The following is a 21723-nucleotide window of genomic DNA, read 5'->3' as shown; positions in this document are numbered from 1 at the left end:
GGAGGGCTGTGCAAAATGTTAATTTACAAGCTGCCAAAGCTACAAGCTTCTGCATTTTGGTTTAATAATTCTTAAATATAGATCAACATAATTTAGAAATGAATAAGAACAGGCTTTTAACTACCTAGTTAAAGTATATTAATTTCTCATCAGTAACATGATTTTAAAGCCTCCCAAAACAGGATTGCCTTATGTGGGCTTTTTACAGAACTGCTCACTGCTTTCAGATAAATATAAAATACAAAATATAAAAATAAAAGTCCAGAGGACATTTGGAGGTATTCAATCCCTAACAGAGTGTTCTCGCTGTAGGGACACAGCACAAAGTGTTATACTTGGCTTTGCATTATACTGAGGGCCTTCAAGGCCTTAAAGAAACCTCTTCTTCTTGCCTCACAAAGATTGTCATTGTTCAGCCTTCCTCTTCTCTTGCACAGACAGAACCTACGAGTGTTGTTGCTCCACATCTCTGGCTCTCTTCCCTCTCACATTATCACACTTTGACAAAGCACTGGTGGAAAATATAATACACCAACAGATTCACAGAACGATTTTTCTTAGGATTTTAAAGCAACCGATGGGAAAAAATTGGTTGGGAGTAGACTTAGTTTAAACAGTGTAGCCTACTTGCTAAAACGGCTAGCATGTTCTCATTACATTTGAGGCCTGCTTTCAAAACACAACTTATTTCCCCAAGTAAAGAAATAAAGTTGTGCTACAAGTGGCCATTTTAATAATATTATTCAGTCACTTGTAAATTACCTAGACACAATATGTACAGTAATGTGAGCTTTAGAGATATGGGTTGCTATTACCAGCCTTTGTGATTAGCTAACTAGCTAGTAATGCTAGCTAGGATTCAACTGTCTTCAAAACATTCAGAATATGGCTTTTAAATAACCTAAAGATTGAATTCCTGATAGGAAAATTGAACAATGATTTACTATGTGATAGAGCAATAGTGAAAGCTGTCCCTGATGACCCACAAATAACAAAAATGGTAACCCTTATGTATTGTTCACTGTTTGTGTTCAAGTGGTGGAGGAAGCGGCGATACCTAAAAGAAAACTATAAATTGGAATTGGCCAGGATAAGCTTTATCAGTGCATCCCTAAACTGTTCCTAAATATACATTTGATATTAATAAGTTAATTTTTTTTTTTCAACTTGCGGCAATTTATTTTGATGTGACAAACAATACTGAAAAGCAAAACTATATATGTATACATAATTATTTTATGAGAAATATTCATTGATGTGGGCAATAAAGAAATAAAACGGTGTTATTTCCTGACAATTGAAAAAATAAATTCAAAGTGAATATGAAACTATCCTAAAAAAAATAGTGAGAAATGTGCACGTTTTTGTTGCTTTTGCAGGGTTAATAGATGAACTTTAGCTTCATTTTAACTCAAGCTACTGCATTTTTCTGCGTTTAATCTGTTCCAGCTGCAGTCCCCAAAAACAGCACATCACAAACATTAAGATGTTTGCGTTTTGCTATACTTATTTTGCCATACTTATTTTTTAGGGCAGTAAGATTTCTGCTCCCATACCTAATAAACTTTGTTTACCTGAGAAGGGCCTGCTTTGCTCTGCACGACACAGGGGTGACAGCCGAGCAACCTACACAAAAGAGTAATGGAAAAACAGTCAGTGATTGCTTTTGAAATAAAAACCAATTTGAAAATCTAAGATGCAAATTAGAATTTGTGAGCACATTTAAGACTAATCAGAGCCTATTCGGCTAATAGAAACAATAATATTTTTATGTTTCATTTAGACTTGTCACTAGCTAATCTCTAAAAACATATTTGGTAAATCTAAGGTTTGAAAACTAGGCTTTCTCATAAAAGGTATTATGATAGTTCCTTTATTTTTTAGGGGTGCTTAGTTATTGTCACTCTAAAAATAGATCTAAACTACTGCATTTTAACTGGGTGTTGTCCTGTTGGACGGTGAACCTATGTCTCAGTCTGGATTCTTAAGGTCAAGCTGCAGAAGAAAAACGTCTCCACAGCATGATGCTGCCTCTACCAGTGCCACACAGATACTCTATTTATTCACTAATTAGGTTACTTCTAAAGCCAGTTTGTTGTACTGGGTTTTATTGAGGAGTTTCACAATGTAGTAGGATAAATACAAATGCACACCACACCAACTGTTTTGTAAGAAATATGAAAATCATGAATCTTTTTCTCTTTGAGTTTGTCTTTAACATAAAATCCCCTTCCACTGTATTCAAGTTCACTTTTCCTGTAGGTCAGCCACTGACAAAAATGGAAGAAAACTTGTCAATAAAATGTTTTAAATTCCATTGATTATATGAAACAAGTCTGTATCTGTCTTGTGAGCGCAGGAAACCTTATCTTTGTTTCCATCTAAAGAAGGCATGTCAGGTTGGTTCAGTCACATTGCTGGTTGTAGATCTGTATAATATATGTCAGTTTTAGTTGAGTTTTATTTGAACAAGCATGTCAGTACATGACTTGCTGATGTCAAAGATTCATAAAAAAAAGAAAATGGCACATAAAGACAAACGTTTGTTCTCTGATGAACCTATGAGGCTTTCACAGAACAGCTGTATTTATACTGAGATCAAATTACATACAGGTGGACTCTGTTGACTTACTAGCCTCCCGAAGGCTAGATTTAATAAGGACTTTCAGATTAATAGGGGCTGAATGTATCATTGTTGTTTAACTTCACAACTATGTACTACTTTGTGTTGGTCTCACATGTAAAATCTCAATAGAAAGCACTGTTTAATTCCCTCAATAAATTCCTTTTTCACACCTCTTTAGTGGTTCAACGAGCTTTTAAAAACATTTTCAGCAAATTTGATTTACTTTTCTACCTGTTGTCACATTATAAAATACTGACTCAGTCAAAATGTTATGTTTTAATCTTCATGAAGAGGACTATTTATGACCTGGAACAAGTCAAACTAAAGCAAGATGTCTCCAGTCTTTTTATCAAACTTACCAAACTCTTTTTCTCATCATGAAGTCTATCTCTAAAAATCTTAAACTGTTCCTATACAGCTCAGTTGCCTTTTAAGTGTCTGCTGAAACCTCTAAATGCTAGAACTAACACCTCTGTGGTCTTTTTGCAAAGTTGAGTTGATACCTTTTTCCTTTGCTGTGTGTTTCAGTGCGTGGGTAATTTAAAGGACAGTGTGTTTGTCACAGATCAATATCTGAGACGTAGGCGACCAACTTGCTGCCTCTCTCATGGATCAAGCAGCTGGTCAGCAGCTGTGTGCACAAGTGTGAGAAACTGTGTGTGTGTCAGGAGATAAAAGAGGGAGTGTTTGTTAGTGTGTGTGTGTCAGAGAGAGAAGGAAAAGCAGGGCTGTAATTTATGCTGCACCTCCGACCCCTCAGCTCTTTAGCTGCCTGTGTCTCTGCTGAGGTTTGCTGACGTGAGAAAAAAGAAATCGCAGCACAAGGGAGTTGTGCTTCATCTTTAGAGGGGAAAGAGGTAGGAGGAACACAAAGGTGGAGCAAGATGCAGAATGACTGAAATGTTTGGTTTTACGTGTACGTCAACCAACCGCGAACTGTTGTTAGACAGGAAGGAGACATGGCGCCCAGAAACTCAAACTGACATGCAAATGCATGCATGCATGCCTTACAAAACCATGAAGAGCATGAGATGAAAACTCATTTGCAACTTTAGACGCAGTAAAGGATCATTTAGAAGGTTTCAGTTGCATCAAACAATTTTAGACAGAAGACTTTGGGTTTTTACTTTTAAGCCACATTACATGATACTTTTTGCTGTTTTCTATTCTAATTAACTTGGCAACTTTAGAAACTATTTCATCTTTCGCCTTTCTAAGTAAAACAAACTTAGCATCACTTGGCATTAAATAAACACCAGGTAGCATTCTCAGCAGTGCTTATTAAACAGCAGGTGGTGCTGGTAAGCACACAAATTATGTGTACATTTGCTTTCCATAAGTACAGGGCACAAAATGGTTTGTTAACTGGTATGAAATGGTGGGGGAAAAGATAATGCATGGATGCTAAATGGCAGTAAGAAGTGGCAAAGGGGCTAGCTGACCCCAACCTTCTTCATCTTACAATAATGCACCCCTTTTTGTCCCTTTCAGAGACAATGTGACTGTAATAAAAATCAACTTGCCGTATCAAATATAAAACACGACTTAACCCGTACTGTCAGTACCAATTAGTGGTTTAGCCAGCTATATAGAAAAATGGCGGAAAATTTGGTGCTCAATGTTTGAATCCCGTGGATAACATAAAATGAATCTGTACAGTAGCTGACTTGTAAATGCGTGCATGCCTTAAGTGTGGACAAAACAAGATGTTTATTTGTGTAAGAAGTAGAGGATCATCTAGAAGTCTTTAGCTGCATCAAACAAGTTCACTTCTCTTTACTTTTACAGAACTTTACACAATACTTTTTTTTCCCAACCAACTTGGCAACTAAAAAAACTCCAAAAATCTCCAAGTGTCCTTAACTGTTTTGGAAATGGCATCATATCAACAAATTATTCCACTTTATTCCCATTTTGAGACGTAGACCCTCCTCCACACAAGTGGATCATCCCTGCTGTGTGAATGGGATTGAGGCTCAAAGTGCTGGGTAGGGGAAAGCAGTAATGCAACAGCTTAATCAGGCTGAAGGGAACACACACCCACATACACACACTCTGACTGAGCAGTCATCTCAAGACTTTCCATCCTGTTTTCTCTCTGCAGGCACCCACCCCCATGTACTCCTGGGTCCTCTTTGCACTGAGTGGACACAGAAGTATTTAGGGTTTTGACTAAATGGGTTTTTCCACTATCAATGTGTCCTGTAAAATTAATGAATATTCTAACACATCAAGAACAGTGGAGCCATGCATATTATTTGCTCAACTAAGAGGGCACAGTAGAAATTGTGTAATTTTATGGTACAAGTGGGAGAAAATGTGTTTTTGATGTTATGTAATGTTATGTATCACTGTCGAGGGTGTATTGCATGGAAGGGGAAAAAATAAATGTTAATATTTTTTTGAGAAATATTAAATAAGTTTGCTTTTAAGGTATTATTTTCATGTCGAAATTCATAGTATGCATCTTGATCTTTGAGATCATGCGTTTCCTTGGGTTAAATTTGACAGAAATTAAAAAATGAATTGTATTTCCATTCCATAAGGATCTAAAATTTTAAATGTTTGACAAAAAACGTTATGCGTTTGAACCTCAACGGGACAGTTCTGATGTTTAACACTAAAAACAAACGATATAAAAACGATGTAAAATCCACATTCTCGTCTCTGCCTTGCACCATTGTGACCTTTCTGGTAAATTGTTGCAAAAACTGTTCTATGACTTGTTTAACCACAGTGATGTCATTACATGTAATTTGATGTGTTGACATTTAACTATACAGAAAGTGATCACATTGATAATACAGGTGAAAGGCAGAGTTCCCACGACTATCAGAGTCACTGGTTAAGGGGCCTGAAAACCTGTAAATATAAAACATAAATTAATCAGTCGGCTTTTCTATTGCTTTTAAAGTGGATATAAAATATTAAAACACATTTCTAACAAAAACAGCCTTTTGAGCAATATCCACAAGAAACCGGAAGGCACTGCCATTTATAATGATGCATCATCTGTAATGGCTTTCTAATGAGAACGTGTCAAATGAATGTGACTCCTTTGTCGGAGACTAGACCATACTCCAGAAAAAGGGATTCATTTTTGCTATAAAGATCATGTATGTGGGAAAAGTGTAAGGTTGTTCTGAAAAGCATTTTGCCAAAGGATTATGAAACAATTTGGATCTTTGATTTAGGGGGAAGCAACCAAAACTGAGGGAAAAGCTAGACCACCGAGGCTTTCTTTTACCATTAGTTAGCTGGAGCAGCATTATTCTTTCTCGGTCTGAGCCAAATTAGCCAAATGAAGGAGAGGGTGTTTGACTGCAGCTGCTGTCTTGAGTGTTTAACCTCCATTCCAACCACCATGTGTAGCATTACCCTAATTAACATGTTGCTCTTGGTAGGGCTGAGACAAGCACTGAGCTATTTGGCCACGATGATGAGAAGAATATTTAAAGAAGCTGAGGGGAAGCTTTGTCAAGCACAATGGTAGGAGCATCATGTTGAGGGCCTGTTTACCTGCTAGTGACACTGTTGCACTGCACAAAGAGCGTGGAATAATGAAGCCCTACCTGTGAATTTGTCAACTTCACCTCAACTGAACAGCTGGATCGTTCAAACTTTGACTGTTGGGTTTTTCTAACAGATTAGTGGTCCCAAACACACATTAAACCCAATTTTAAAATGGGTATAGGAAATTAACATTAAGCTTCCTAAATGGCACAAACCCTAACTACACAACAAATGAGAACTGTGCTTTAAAGCCAGGTGGCAAGAAACTAACCAATCTAGAGCAGGTCTTCCAGTTCTGATGAGGACAATTGGGTAAAAAGCCTGCCAGGATTTTACCAGAAGCTCTCTGCAACTTGTCAAGGTGCACCTTTCCAAATATTACTTGAAATGTATCGTCCTGTATGCAGCGATTAGAGAAAGCCTGCAAGAAATTCACAATTTTGCACCACGTCCTTCACTGCAGTTGCATGTTGTTGACAGAGGTCTACTTACGTATGAGGGGAAGTGGTCGCATCATGAAGTGTGCATTTGCCCGGCATGCCGGGGGTCAATGCGTACACAAGAGCACCCACACACTTCATTGTAAAGACTACCCCTAACACACAGCAACTGCATGACGTGGGCACACAACCTCATGCGTATTCGGATCTCTATGAGGCCAAACAGCATCATGCATATTTCATCAAGCGCTAGTGCTGCAGGCCTAACATGCAGGAGCCATCCTGTGTTTCTGGTGACCTTCACTCTTTCATTGACTGTTGGTTGCTCTGGCAACTGCCTGCAACACATCGCTCCTATTGTGATGCTATCACCTATGCCCACTAAGACATGCAAGCTTCTTGCAAAATAAATCATTTTCATACAACTGCTGGTCTGCATCTGTACCAAACACATAAACCTGGACATTTGTTGTCGTTATTTTATTTTATAAAATCTCGAGCCAGATCTTTCCAAATCTGTCTACACTGACCGTTAGATGGTTCATTCAAGCAACTGCTCCACTCATCATGCTGCTGCCTCTGTTTCCTACAGCCAACTATTAATGATGCCAATCATTTAACATTTAATTTTGCTTCAATTTAACACCAACATTTCTTAAATATACCTTTAAACTTTAAAATATATGAACAGTCAGGAGTATTTGGGTAAAACAAAAATGGGAATTCTGCAAATATATCAAGGAGCAATTATATTTTCACTGAAATTGTATACAGCAAAAAGACAAGCATATGGTGGGTGTAAAGAGTCAGTTTGGTATTTGGATTTCTCATCTGAAACCAGGTATTAAAAATGTAGCATTGACTATTTGATTTTTGTTTTAGAAATACACATTTTAAATCAAAACACAAGCCAAATTTTCTATTTATGGTAGAAAATGGGAGATTAGAAACAAGTCCTGCGACTGTAGGAGGTCCTGTTTTCGCTGTTCACCTCAACAATGTTGCCCCAGTTACCTCTTCCACCACAAAACAAATACACAAGAAAAAGAGCATGGAAAAATCAACACAATTAAGGTATATGTGAGTTTAGCCGACGACGAGCATTAAGGAAAAAACTGTCATTGCCTTGTGAACCCGATGCCCAAAACACTCAGCGCTAGCGTTTATGTGAGCAGCGACATCACGGGGTGGAGCATTTATTTTTACAGACCAAGTCGAAGTGTGGAGAGAGATGGAAAAATAAATATAAAAAGAAAATCTAAACTAAATCCAGTTTTAACTGCAAGAAAGAAAAACCTGCATTTCCATTCAATCCTATTTGATTAGAAAATTACCAAAACATGCACGGATTGTAAAGCAATCAGTTTTTTCGTCTACAAGGACAAATAGCAGCAACATAATGTGAACATTTCATAACTGGCATTAAAAAAAGTTATCTACCCCAGGAACAAAAGCGTGAAACAAGATGTATTTAAATACTAACACACTGCTGGGTTTGCCTTTTTTATGGGATTTATTTACAGTAACAAAAATATAGGATATAACCACTTTTATCCTTTGAATGAGATGATGGGATTTGCACATGGACAGTTAACAGCAGAGACCAGATTAAATTTATTCGTTTATTTGGAACCCATCTCCAAATCACGTCGGTAACTTTTCTAATTTTTTTATTTATTTTTTTACCTCCAATTTCACAAAATATTTACAGAAAGAGACACTTTTCTCCCTCCTCATAATGTTAGCTGTTGTAACAGCTCCATTATTGGATGGTGAATCAATGCTTACATCTCTCAGCTTTGTTCTTTTAGAAAAAGTTCATGAAAAAACTTCCTCCCGCCATTTGTTTCTTTCATACACTCATTTTAAAACAGCGTACAGTCCCCTCTCCTCATTGTTCTCTATTTGAGTGCTTAAAAAAAAAAACTGAAGAAATTCTTCCTTGCATGCTTTCAGCTGCAAACAGGAAGCCAAGAGCTAATGTGCTTTTTTTTCTGAGGAAGTGACATCTTTGCCCTGCAGGAAGTACAATTACAGCATCATCCGATCATCCAGATGCATGATTGGTTTGGTCTGTCCATCTTTGTACATCTCCACATGATTCCTACAGATGTACCAAATAACACAATGCCAACGTAATCACAAAGGGGGGGAAAAGAGTCTTTGTAAGTTTTTGTCTGTCCTTTTGTGGCAGCAGGAAGGCAGTTTAATGAATTAGGGGGCTGCCACTGCCCCAAAGACAGCTCTTTAGTCCCCCCTGTAGTCACGGCGTAGGAAGGCGTCCACAAGTGCATTGTAGGTGTTCCATGGAAGAGCGTTTTGCGTTCAAGCTTTGCAACGCATCCCTGAACTTAGCAAATGAAAGGAAGAAGTGCCGAGATGATAAAAAAGGAAAAAGGACAGAGGATGAAGAATCTTCCCCCCGTTTTAAAAGGATCAAACAAAGTCAGCTAGTGGAAAAATATATGATCATAAGGCAGCTGGGCCTCAGCATAACCGCAGGGGTGATTATATCAAGAGAAACACGAGCTGAAACCAGAAGCCTGTTATCTCCTTTTCCCTTTAGCCTCAGTGAGACATTGTGTAGAAGCATGAAAACATTTTCTAATAAGTTTATTATTTTTTCTTAATCAATTTGCATTCTACTCTATAAATTAAAAGATTAATATCACCCTCTTGTCTTTAGAACCCTTGTTATTAACAATATTTTTTTCCTGTGTAAAACGCAGAGTCAAGTTGTGCCAAAGTGAGCATTTGTCTTTTATCTACATGAAACACTGGTTGAAATTAAAGGAATATTAAAACGGATCAACCCTGCCCCCGAATGTGTCTGTCTTCTATATCCGTGTCCAGATGCAAACACTGTTTCTCTGTGTGTAGAGTTTAACTAGTTTTTGTTACTTTCAGGTTTATAAATCTGTATGGGTGTGCTATTTTGGTGCCCGTTTCTCCTTTAAGAGTATATCTGCTGTGTTAACTGGTGACATAGTGCTTGGTAGAAGGTTGCCCATACAGCCCATAGAAATCTGCATGTCTGTGCGTCTGTGAGGCGTCTATCCAATCCCTCACTGCCAGCCCCTGCATAGACGGACCTCCAGAGGCCAGGCCGGGAGGAGGAGGGTAGTCCTGGGGGCTCACCCAGGGGAATGAACCCGAGCGTGGATACGGAGGGTGGCTGCGGTGGCCTGACACAGAGGGCACTCCAGAGCAGTAGCAGTTATCCATGGTGCATACCAGGATCTTGCGGCCACCGTACTGCGGGAGCACAGCCTGCTGGGAAGAGTGGGAGGAGCCGCTGCCTCCCGGAGGGAAGTGTGAGGAGCCGAACACAGAGCCCGAGTGGTGATTGGTCAGCGAGCCGCTTCCGCTTCCAGCGCCGCCGCTCTCGCCGATGTGAGGGGGGGCACAGGGGCCCAGAGTCTGCTGATTGGTGGACTGGCCCTCTCCGGAGGTGGAGCTGGATCCCAGGTAGGGCTGCTTCGCTAATGATGAAGAGGAAGAAGAGGAGGAAGATGACGATGAGTCTTTAAAACCCGGAGCGCCGTTTTTTCCCGTGCTTCCATTTCCCTCTGGGAAGGCGGTGGAATGTTTCCTTTTCTCCGATCCGGAGCCGGAGCTCTGACCGCTGGGAAAAGCAGCAACGGTCTGCAGAAACGCTGACGGAGGGGTCAGGGGAACTGGAAGAGGATAAAGGTGTAAAATAACTAAATAAAAACACTGTTAGGGCTGAGATTAAAGCTTCACATGTCCAATTTATAATGCCTACCTTCAAGCGTTCGCTTCAAGCTCTTCTCTCTCTTTGAGATCTCAGATAGAAACAGCTTGGAGTTCAGATTTCCAACTTTGTAAGGAGGGAGGCTGCTTCCAACACATGCCTGAGACCTGCAACAAGGTGACAACATGGATATAAAAATAATCTTCATAAAGAAACTCAATAAATCACATCATCAAAATGTGAATGCATATCAGTAATTGAGTTCAAATAGTTAAACACATACATTAAACAGATTTATTTTACACAGTTATATATTTCAGCGATTTGTTTTGTTAATTTTGAAGATTATGACTTACAACTAATGAAATATTCAATACCATCAAAAACGTTTAATGCAGAAATGTTATGTTGTGGTGAGGTTAGAGCCCACATAATCATAAAGAACACATCATTGACTTGACGCCTCCACTATCAGGGGAAGCCAGAAAAAAGCTAATTTCTGAAGAAGCTAGCTGTTTACAGAGTGCTGTATCCAAGCATAAAAATGGAAGGTTTAGTGGAAGGAAAAACTGTGGCAGAAAAATGTGCACAAGGAACAGGGATTAGTTTGGAAGTTAAGGTCCCAGAATCTAGAAGACGAGTGGAGAGGCACATAATCCAAATTTCCAGTCAGTGATCATTTAGGGTGCCATGCCATCTGCTGTGTTTCATCAAGTCAGATCAGCACATCAGCAATGAAGATCCTGATTTTATTTTTTGGCAGGATTTGACACCTACATACACTGTCAAAAGTACCTATAGTTTACCACAGAAGTGAAAAGTTTAAATGAGATACTAATCTTCCTTTAAAACAGGGACAAAGGCTAGTGTATGACCCCACTTATATTATCTACACAGAGTACAACCTCCTGCAATCTGGTTAATGACAATCAAGTTTCCTGCTGGAAACTCAACCAGCTTAAGAAATCATTTGTTCCGGTTTCCATCAAATTGTTAAACAACAATGCTAACTGCAGTGTTGATTAACATAGCTCAAGGTCTTTAGGTATTGGGTATGTGCAGTATATGTAAGTTATCTGCAATATTCATTGTAGATGAGATGTTAAACTTAATGTAGCTACATGAAACTAGCAGTTATTGCCAAACATTATTATTGTCTGTTGCTTGTTTGCTGTGATGTAAAAGGATCAAGATAGCCGGGTTTTGGGTCCACAACAAATTTCCCTACAGGGACAATTAAGTATGTTCTATTCTAGTCAGTCAGGGAGTGGACATGTTGAACAGCAAAAAACTACCGTTCTGGGTGTACTTACTTTACTTTCTGAACTGAATTACTGAATAAGATTAACTTTCTGATGATATTGTATTTGTTGAGAAGCACTGGGATTACCAAACAACCAACAAGAAAATAAATTATCTATCCCAAATGATCCAGACACAACAGCTCTCCAACCTGTCTGTTAGGATTTTAACAGGCTTTGTGTTCTTCATGAAGCTCAGCTCCTCTGCCTTGCTGAAGGCTGTGTGGATGGAGCTCAGCAGCTTCTGGGCCTCATGGCGCTGCTCTCCCAGGGCCAACACCTGGGCCGCGTTCTCCTGGAAAAAGCGAGCCTGAGCCCGATCCAGGGCCTCCAGCGTGCGACCCAGATCCTCCTCCAGGAGCTGATGCATACGCTGGTACTGCAAGCGCACTTCCTCTTTCAGCTCACACACTCTGTCCTGTGGAGAAGCAAGTTTTAAAGTGAATGGAGCTTCTCTGTACTAGAGTTGAAAAGTGTGAATATCGTGCTTCTAACGTACCTCCACTGTACACTTGTCAGAGTCGAGTTTGCAAAGCTGCTCTTCAATTTCCTGAACTCGTTCCTCCATGCGCTCCTGCTGTCTCAGCAGGTTTTGCTGAAAAAGTAAAGAAAAACAAAAGGAAAAGGCTTAGGCTTTTGGGAAGCTGTAACCTCCTGTTAGCCACAAGCATGCAGTCACCATACCAGAGATATTAGAATTCCTGGAGCTGGCTAATTTTGTCTCCATCCAACATGCAATTCCTGCAAGGGAGGAAAGGAGGGGGATGCTGTCATAGCAACCAACAGCTATTTAGTGTTTGTATTAGAGAGTGAGGACCAAAGTTGGGGGAGCTGGAGGCAGCAGGCAGAGATAGATAAATGGTCAGTAAAAAGCTCCAGCAGCTCTGCTCTCCCCTTGGTGCCCCTCCGCCTCTTCCTCCCCCGTCCAGCACTTTCTTCCTAAAAGACATTAGATCACCCACTGGAGGCTCCTCCGTGAGCCGTGGCAGTGTTTTAGCAACAGCACCTGTTATTTCTGGGAGGAGGATGGCATGTGAACAACAGCAGACGGCCGCTAAGCCAAACCATCTCCCTGTTCAGTCTGTGCTGAGGAGAACGAAACCTGAACTACAGTTGCTAATTATTATTAGCAGTAGTAGTAGTGTTATATGTTTTTAATGATATGATGTGACATTGTGGAACATTTAATGGCACAAAAACGCATTGATCTATTCACAACTGCTAAAAATGAATCAGCCAGCTATAAATGTATATGTTACCCTCAAAGATGTAAAAATATGTGGACATTTTACACTTTTAAACGTTCTTTTTGTTTGCTAGCTGAGGACGTGGCTCTCGAAATAAAAACGTTACAATAGTTCTCCTCTAGAGCAAGTCTGTCCCATGAAGCAGTATCTGGTTGTTGTTGTTAGTATAACTTCCTCTAGCTAAATTAGCAATGACAAAGTCTCCAAAAAGCTGAAACCTTTTGTGGGGCAGTAATTCTTGGTTCCCATAAAGAAAGAAAAAGTGACAGACAGGAATTTATTTTAGCTGTTAAAACCTAAAAACAGACAATTTTTTTCTAAAGGCCCGTTAACATTGAAGTTGTGATTCACAACTTTAGATATTCCTGTTGAAGGATTCTGGACTGAACTGGATCATTTCTCATTCAAAACCTGAGATACTAAGACTAAGCTGAGCTAAAGAGGAGAATTCTCTACATAAAAGATTTGTTGGGATTTCTTAAACCTTTACTGCTTTGGTTAAAACACAAAAAAGGAGCCATTTTAATGCAACTTCTCACATTAAGTCCACCTTACATGGAGCCCTACTTAAAAACAACAGTACTTTAAGTCAATGATTGCTGTTTTGGCCTAATTGATGTGAAATTCAAAAATCCCAATTTCTTTTCCAATCAGTGAACACATCATATTGGGCACCAATGGGTGTTGGTAACAACTGTTTTCAGAGGAAAGGAAAAAGTTCGTCTTTTTTTTTAGAATACTTGAGCTTGATGAGACTAAAGTCTCATAAAACACAGATGAAAGGAACCTATTTTTTTCCAGACATGCCTTCAGTTCATTCAGGCTGAGAGAGTAAAAGTATCAGCAGATAACAGGAAGGCTGGATTAGAGCACAGCAAACAGGCCTTTTTACCCTTCAGAGCTTCCAACCTCTTACTGAATATGCCGGATTTGGAAATGTGGGGAGATCTTTTGGAAATCGTTTTCTTTTATTAATTTGAAATACTTACAGCACCCTGGACAATAATTTGTTTTTTACCTCCTTTACCATACTCCTCACTGTCCATGGTGCGAAAATAAACTTTGCTCCTTGCTCAGCCTTATTTGTCACAGAGGCAACCAAACCCCCCAAGCTTATGTATTTTTGTACCCAACACAGAGCTGCCTTACTTTAATTACATGTTCTCTTCTTTTTCCCATTTTGAAGAATGACCAAGAGAAATAGACCTCTATGTATTTATACCCCCAAGAAACAAGCTTATAGACACCCTGGCTTTAAGTAGAAATAAGAAAAATTGCTTCAGTTATATTCAGTTTAAAAATAAATTTTAATTTACAAATAAATGCTAACTATTGGTTGTATTTCTTTTTTGCTGCCGTTTTAAGAGATTAATTTATTTAAGGGTTTTTAACAAGGGTGCCAATAACTGAATGCGCTGTATCCTCAATATTTTCTATATTAATTAAAAGTTAATGCAGGTGTCTATAGTGTACTAACAGAAGAACAAAGGAACATTTTTGATCCATTATTTTTTAAAGCTAGAAAAAAAATGCATATTTACTTTATTAGGTATATAAAAAAAAAAACAAAGTCTGCATGTTTTAGGAGAAAAATTAAACAGTATGAAACCAGCATGACTTAAAAAATAGAGAAAAAAGAATAATGCAGATTAAAACCAAAAGAACGAACAAAGCAGAATTTCCTGAACATAATATAGTCCCATAAGACTTAAGTGTCTTCTTGTACTAAGAATATAAAAATATTCCTGCATAACAAATTAATTTAATCACAAATAATGCTTTATTTCCTTTCTCAATATTTCTAAAAAACTGTTTACTGAAAAACAATACTGCAAAAATCCTCATCAATTTAGTGTTAAAATATAACCTCAAAAGGTAAAACGGAAAACATCTAACAATGTCACAGCCAGGCCTCTAGAGAAAAACTGAATCCTAATCAGTCCAATTAATAAATGCTCAGCTGTTTCCTCACATGCCATCATCCTCCTCTCTACAGAGGCATTCCAACACATGGCAGCTGATTTTATCATTAGTGATCAGCTGCTTCAGAGGCTGATAGGAAGGAAAAGGTGCAGAGTGTCGGGTCTCGGCAGCACATAGCCGGGAATCGCTGGCCTACATCTCTGTTACATGTACAGTTGGTTGAATCCAGGACGGTGACCTGGTTGTGCTGACTGATTGAATTAGGTTCTGAGCAGAAGCCAGCGGACGACCAGGAGGAGGGGCCGTGTAAATACATGTATGGGATACCTTTGGGGGAGGGAAGCAGGGGTTAAAAAAAAAAACAGAGGAGGGTTCTCTTCAGCTGTCATTTCACCACAGAGTCCTTTCCATCAGGGCAGGGGGGGAGGACTAGGGGGAAGGTCGGATCTAGCTTGGGGTGGCTGGTGGTGATGTTCTGGGAGGTGATGGAGGTGGGGAGCAGGGTGAGGGAGGGGCTGGAGGGTGTGTGTGTGCGATTTAATCACAATCATCATGAGGCTGTGTGGGTTCAAACCACCATGGCGCAAATATCTAAAGATATGTATGGATTAGAGCCTGCTGACAGCATGGCTGACTCAATACAGTCAGATTACTTTGTCTGTTCACATTTTGGTCCATTTTCATGTGTTTATATCAAAATTTAACAAAATTTATGGAGTAAGTCATTATTTGATGCTTTCTTTTTCACCACACTAAGAAGTAGGCATGGTCTGGTATGTATTTCCCACTGTATAGGGAGTAAAAACACCAGTTTTAATGTATTTAGAGAGACATTTCAAACAAAACTGTTTCAAAATACTTTTATTCCAACTGCTTCAAAAACAGTATAATATAGCATAGCGCTTAATTATAATATCTATAGAATTTATTTATTGGAATTTGAATTCTAAAATTTAAACTAAAACAAAAATGTTAAATGAACACTATTTATTATTAGTTTTAAAAGCTTATTGCATGGAATAGAATAGTTTTATCTGCTCTTTATAAAGTAACAAGTATAACAAATTGAAAGCAGCTGTTTATTTACCCAGGCCATCTGCTGTGGTAGCTAGCTTGCAGTCAGCTGCTTAACATCTCCCGGCTACTCAAATGTAGTTTTAAAACAATGTTACCTTAATAAGAGTGATGCATAAAGCACAAACACTAGACTGACTGTCTGCGTTTTAAGCTGGCTTTGGCTCAGAAAGCGTTAATGTTGTTAGGGGTTAGTGGGGCTAGCATTACTAAAACAGCATTCTGCGTGAGTATTCCTCAGACAATGCAGATTCATAGCTAACCTCCGAGATTTCCAAGAGGCTGCCAACATTTCCAAATCAAACATATTAAATGACAAACCAACGCAGATAGTTCAAAAAGATAAAATGGAGCACATTTGCTGTACTCTGTGCAGCCCTTCCTGTTATCTACTAAAAGTCTGGCTCTCACTTGCTCTTTCGCAGCTTGAATTATCCCTTTATATAACTTTGCATAATTTTTGTGCTTTCACCAACTTCATTTTAAACACCTGACTGATACTGGAAATAGCAAACATCCAGTCTACTTCTCACAGGAACCATTTCCACGCTAAAGTGTGTTGTTGTTAGCACATTGAATAGTGTGCTCATTGATCAAAAAAGGCTATTTCTGAGTCCTTGAGTAACAAATGTGTAATAAGAAAAATAATAAACCTTTATTATGTAGATAAACCCCCATTGAGATTTAAAATCTCTTTTTCAAGAAGGATCTGGCAAGACAGCAGCACCATTAACAAGTATCAACAATTGGATTCATACAGTGACATACATTTATACAGTTTTAAAACCGTAAAATATTGTTCTTAGTAACGTGACATTTATGAAGGTTAAAACCTTAATTTTATGGCTTAATGGGGTTTACTGACTAAAGGGTGAAAAGAGCTGACTCTGTTCATCTTTTATGAATAGTCTGCATAAAAATAAATGTACCTGTTATAGATATATTCATTTTTAAGAAATGTCCATACTTTTTCCATTCTTTTTTGATTTTCTCTGGTTAAACAGTAACCTTGTGTTGAAGAAAAAGTTCCAGATTTTCTTGAAACGGCTTTTTAAAGTTCCACCCAACTGCCCGGTCAAACGCCCCTGGAGACTATTTAACCATACATAAAGCTGAGTCATAGCATTGCCAACAGGAAATGCAGCCTACTATGTCATGGTTGACACCTAAACAGAGTTGGGTGAACTAAGTGAGTCAGTGAGCAGTGACGCCTTCAAGTTTCACCTCTTGGCTGAACTGCTTTGTCACACCCCATTAGAACATTTTTAAAAGGCAAAAGAAACCAGTGCAACCCTTGGGCGAACCAGAGGCGGTTAGCACCCAAACCCCCCAGGAACCGAAGAGGTTAATACAAAAAACCCCAACAAAACAACAAGAAGACCGCAGAAGCAAGTGATGAATCACTTTAATCCCCCTTTCCTTCGACTTCTCTCCAACCACCCCTCGACCTCCCCAACAACTGGTGATCCCTTTGCTCGGATGCACCTGTGCTGGAGAGATAAGGCCCTCTGAGGGGCCCTCATTGTTCCACCCTCGACTGCATTGTTTGCCACTCCAACAGATGAGAATAGAGGTTTTGAATGGGCCGCGACTGAAGAAATGTTGGATAAGACTGGAAACACTCAAAATACACGCATTTCATAAAACAGGAATATCTGATTCTGCTATTTTTTTTTTTTTTTTAATACAGACACTTTACACTGCAGATTTCCATCCCAATTTCTCCTTTTAAGTGATTTTAAATGACAAAGAGATCACAGAATATGCCACTTGGCGTGTGCAGTGGCATTATAGATACACTTGGACTTCACTTTTTGATAACGGATGAACTTACAAATTCAGACAAGTCAGGCTTGAAAACTGGTTTACTTTCTAGGTGGATGCTGGTTGGCCCTTCTGGTTGTTTCTGGACCAGACTTTTTGGATATGACAAGGAGCCGACTGCCACAGAACATTTTATAAGGTCTGCTTTGGAGGTGTTTCAGAGCTGCTATGAAAATCCAATTGTTAAAACTCCCCCCCATCTACTCAGTTAGCTGTAAGGAAATGAGGTAATTTGCCTCTAATTGGGATAAAGCCTTCAGACAATTATATAAGACATGACATAAAACACATTGAAATAGACAAACGTTTTGAAACTTTTTTGAATTATTTGTTCAGAATTCAGGAAAGTACAAAATAAGAAAAATTAAATGATTTAGTGAATAGAAGTAGTTCATTTATATGAGACAAAGTAATAAGAATTTTTTTTTATCTGATAGTTAAATCCAATTCATTTTTGATTAAATCAAGTCTTTAACTATTATTTTCTTTCTCCCAGTAAGATGTCACCCTCCTTTGTTTCTGGTTCTGGCTATACTGTGCTTCTGGACCTAGGCTTCTGTGCTGTTTTTCTGCGTCTGCTCCGTCTTCTCAAACCAACTGTCAGATCACGGTTCTGCTAAATGTTTCTTCCTGTTAGAAAGGAGTTGTTTCTTTCCACTGTCACCAATGCTTGTTAAGAAGGAGCAGTTGCTGCCATGTCAATGACTCAAAGCAATTGGCTGGAAAACCTTTAACCACTTGGCTTTATAAACTAAATTTGACTGTGTTGCTTTAAAAAAGGGTTGAACTGGAATATATGTAATTGATTTCAAATCAATCTATGATTAGATTAAATTCTTTACAATATTTGAATAGAAATTGGATCTGTTTTTCTTGTAAAAGGGCCTTGAGATGACTTCTGTTGTAAACTCTATAGTATCTTCATGAAATTAAACTGAATTGAAACCAGTGGCAGTTTGATGTGTGAACACAGCATTTAGTATGTCTTACTCTGATGTCGTTGCGCCGTAGCTCCACGTCAGTGACGGCGTGGCCATGGCTGGGGTGGCACCGGGCGAAGCAGCAGTACTGGCACACTGCCGTCTGCTCGGCCTCGCAGTGGTACAGCCTGTATTCGTCGTGCTGGGGACAGGTCCAGGCCTTCACTGCCTCTGCCTCCACCAGCAGGTGCCCCAGGGCTGAGCACGGCTGCTGCAGGTGCGTCTGGATGTGGGACTGGCAGCACGGGGCGTTGCAGCGCAGGCACACCTTGACGGCGGGCAGTGGTGGGCCTCGGCGACACAGGATGCACTGCAGCGTCGGTGTGCCGGCCTTCTCCACGCTCAGGGCGTTGTATTTCTCCACTATGTTGGACAGCTTGTGGTTCTTCTCCAGGCTGGGCTTTTGCGTATAGGCATGATTGCACTCGGGGCAGCGAGCCAGCGAGGAGTCTTTGGCCCAGGCCTCGCTGATGCAGCCCCTGCAGAAGTTGTGCTTGCAGGGCAGCTGGATGGGATCAGAGAACACGTGCAGGCAGATGGGGCAGATGAGCTCCTCCTCAAAGCAGTTCCTCCACGTCTCAGCCATGTCAGAGGCCATCGTGGTGCAGGCAGGCATACAAATCAGACCTTTAGGCTGCTGTGTGTCTCTCTCAATGGAAACCTGACACTCTCAAAAAAAGAGCCTTGAGATAAAAGTCCTGAAAGATCAATATTTTTAGCACACCCTCCCTGACAGATGACGAGTATTGCTTACTAATGCAGCATGAAGGCAACTTCCCGGAAACTTGAGCAAAAGGAGGATTTAGGTAAAAAAAAAAAAAAAAAACGACGACAATTTGTTGGATTTCAACACATTAAACAGATAGGATGACGCTGTTCAGATTACAGGAAGCTGTGTTTTCCTTCACACTCAGAATCACCAGACTTGCCTTTAGTGATTCAGTGTGTGCCTCCTGCAGGAGGCAGAAACCAAACCCGTCTGCTACAGGTAAACCAAGGCACAGATAACCATTAACCACCACCCAGAAGTATGCATCCCCATGTGACACATGACATGGATCTAGATATTTTCTGCCGACACTCCAGATCTTCACCCTAACGACGGATTCTGGTCGACTACAAACCAATTCAGCATAAAAAGGCTGCTCAGGTCCACACCCTGGTTGCCATTCATACACACAGAGAAACGCCTATGAAAATGTGACTGTTTTCTATAGGAGCCTCAAGGACGCCTGATTCCCTAAACAATCAGCGCGCAGCGCAAAGCTTTTGTCCGCTGAATTATAAATAAGCATCCAGCAGCAGTCTAATCAGACACAACCTGCGATGGTTTGGCTGCAAGCTGAGAAAAGTCGTCGTTCTGCTCAAACGGGAAACACAAGCACAACCTCCCGTCTTTTAATCACACAAAAAGCGACATTTCTGTTTGATGAATGTGGCGTGTATGTACACAAGGCCCCTGCTTTCTGTTTTTTCTACCTTAACCTGTTTTCTCTCTCTCAAAACAAAGGCCTTATATTCTCTCCCCTCTGAAAATTACACATAGGCCGTCACGTCGAGGCTGTTTACTGCATAGTTAATCGTTTTAATGGTCCAGTCCAGCTCCTGCGCACAAAACAAAGGCTTTTAGGATCCGCAGGAATGTTGGCTGCCGTTGCAGAGCCGTTCGCCTCCCCCCTTCCTCTCCTCTCTCTCGCTTTGACACATCTATCAAATATCTCTTCAAACAATGATTATTACCACCATTCCCCCCAGATGTACCGTTTGTTTTGTACTTTGGTCTTGAACCTTATTAGCCTATCGATGCCTCAGCCTTTAGCTAACAACATATTTGTCCACTTCCTTATCTCGATTAAATCGCCTAAATTACATTAGACGTCACCTCACCATTTTCTACCATAGCACAGGTACACACAAACACCGGATGGACTCCTTTTCTCCAAGCTACAATCATAGCTTTATACAGGCAGCCATATTTTTATATATAGCTAATAAAAATACAAAAATATACCATCCTGTTCTTAAAGGGGACGTCGCGGTTTTCTGTCCTTGTTGTAGCTAGCTGTCATCAGCCATCTTGCAAATCCTCGTTTAAAAAAAGAAAAAAAGCAGATATCCGCCGTGAAAAGGCTGTAGGCTATCTCACCGAAGCTATTTTTCGATAGCTGAGCTATGCACAAACACACGAAGGCAAAGTCCCGTCGTTAAAAAAATAGATATCTGTGTCTTTCTTTCGGTTTTGTAGTCCTGAAGGAACCGTCTGAACCGGCGGGGGGTTATGGTGACGATTCGCGGCCTGATGTATCCGGTATGAGTCGATTCCGTGCTTCATTAAATCCTATAGGTTGTGAATAATAATAATGTGTGTTTTCATCCCCCCTCCTCCTCTCTCATTTCTTTCTGTCTCTATCAGCCAGGCTGTGGGGAGAGAAGAGGAATGCAGACAAGCTGACTTAACCTGAGTCAAGACCGACAGCATTAACACACCACTTCCGGACAGGCTTTTCAAAATAAAGATCTCTTGTTTAAAGTTTTCTCCCACCTTTTTTTCTACAACACATATATGAATGGGAACATATACAGTTAAGACGTATCTAACCCTTTTATGAGTTTGGACAAAACATTATAAAAAAAAATTTAGTATAATATTTTGAGTTTGACAGTGTAAACATTCACCCTTACCATAAATTCAAAATGGTGTTTTTCCTTTCAGTAATATCTTCTTTTTTTGTTTTCTTGCTTAGAAATATACCAAAATGTCCTGCTGCCGTGTTTTGCGAGAAGACTACAGGGCTGTTTGAGCATACACAAGCAGTATCTGACAGTTCTCTAAAATAGTAGCCCTCGCTTTCAGTGTTTATCCTAGTTTTAGCTCAGAGATTTGGCACACATCGATGTTAAACAGATGTACATGCTGTAAGCATACCCACAGGTGTAAACAAACAGTTCTGTTATCCTTAGGACAAACATTTAGTGGAAAAAAGAAGGACCTGAATGGGTCCGGAGCCAAAATACCAAGATAAAGCTATACTGTAGAAGGATAAAAATATCCTTTATTGCCACACAGTGGGGAAAGTCAG

At 39.8% G+C, this 21723-nt stretch overlaps 1 protein-coding gene across 1 annotated transcript; it reads right to left on the bottom strand.

Annotated features, from left to right (window-relative positions):
* Positions 1-8073: 8073 nt before the first annotated feature.
* On the bottom strand, positions 8074-21114 carry trim8b (tripartite motif containing 8b). The gene is made up of 5 exons (XM_047376477.1): positions 18654-21114; positions 12095-12190; positions 11748-12013; positions 10346-10461; positions 8074-10256 (listed from the first exon to the last, which is right to left on the bottom strand). The coding sequence occupies exons 1-5, from the start codon at positions 19257-19259 to the stop codon at positions 9553-9555; spliced, it is 1788 nt and encodes a 595-aa protein (XP_047232433.1). The 5' UTR covers positions 19260-21114; the 3' UTR covers positions 8074-9552.
* Between the last annotated feature and the right edge of the window lie 609 nt (positions 21115-21723).

This window comes from Girardinichthys multiradiatus, chromosome 10 (assembly GCF_021462225.1).
Source record: "Girardinichthys multiradiatus isolate DD_20200921_A chromosome 10, DD_fGirMul_XY1, whole genome shotgun sequence".
Lineage (NCBI taxonomy): Eukaryota > Metazoa > Chordata > Actinopteri > Cyprinodontiformes > Goodeidae > Girardinichthys > Girardinichthys multiradiatus.
This window is presented reverse-complemented; position numbering and strand designations above follow the sequence as displayed.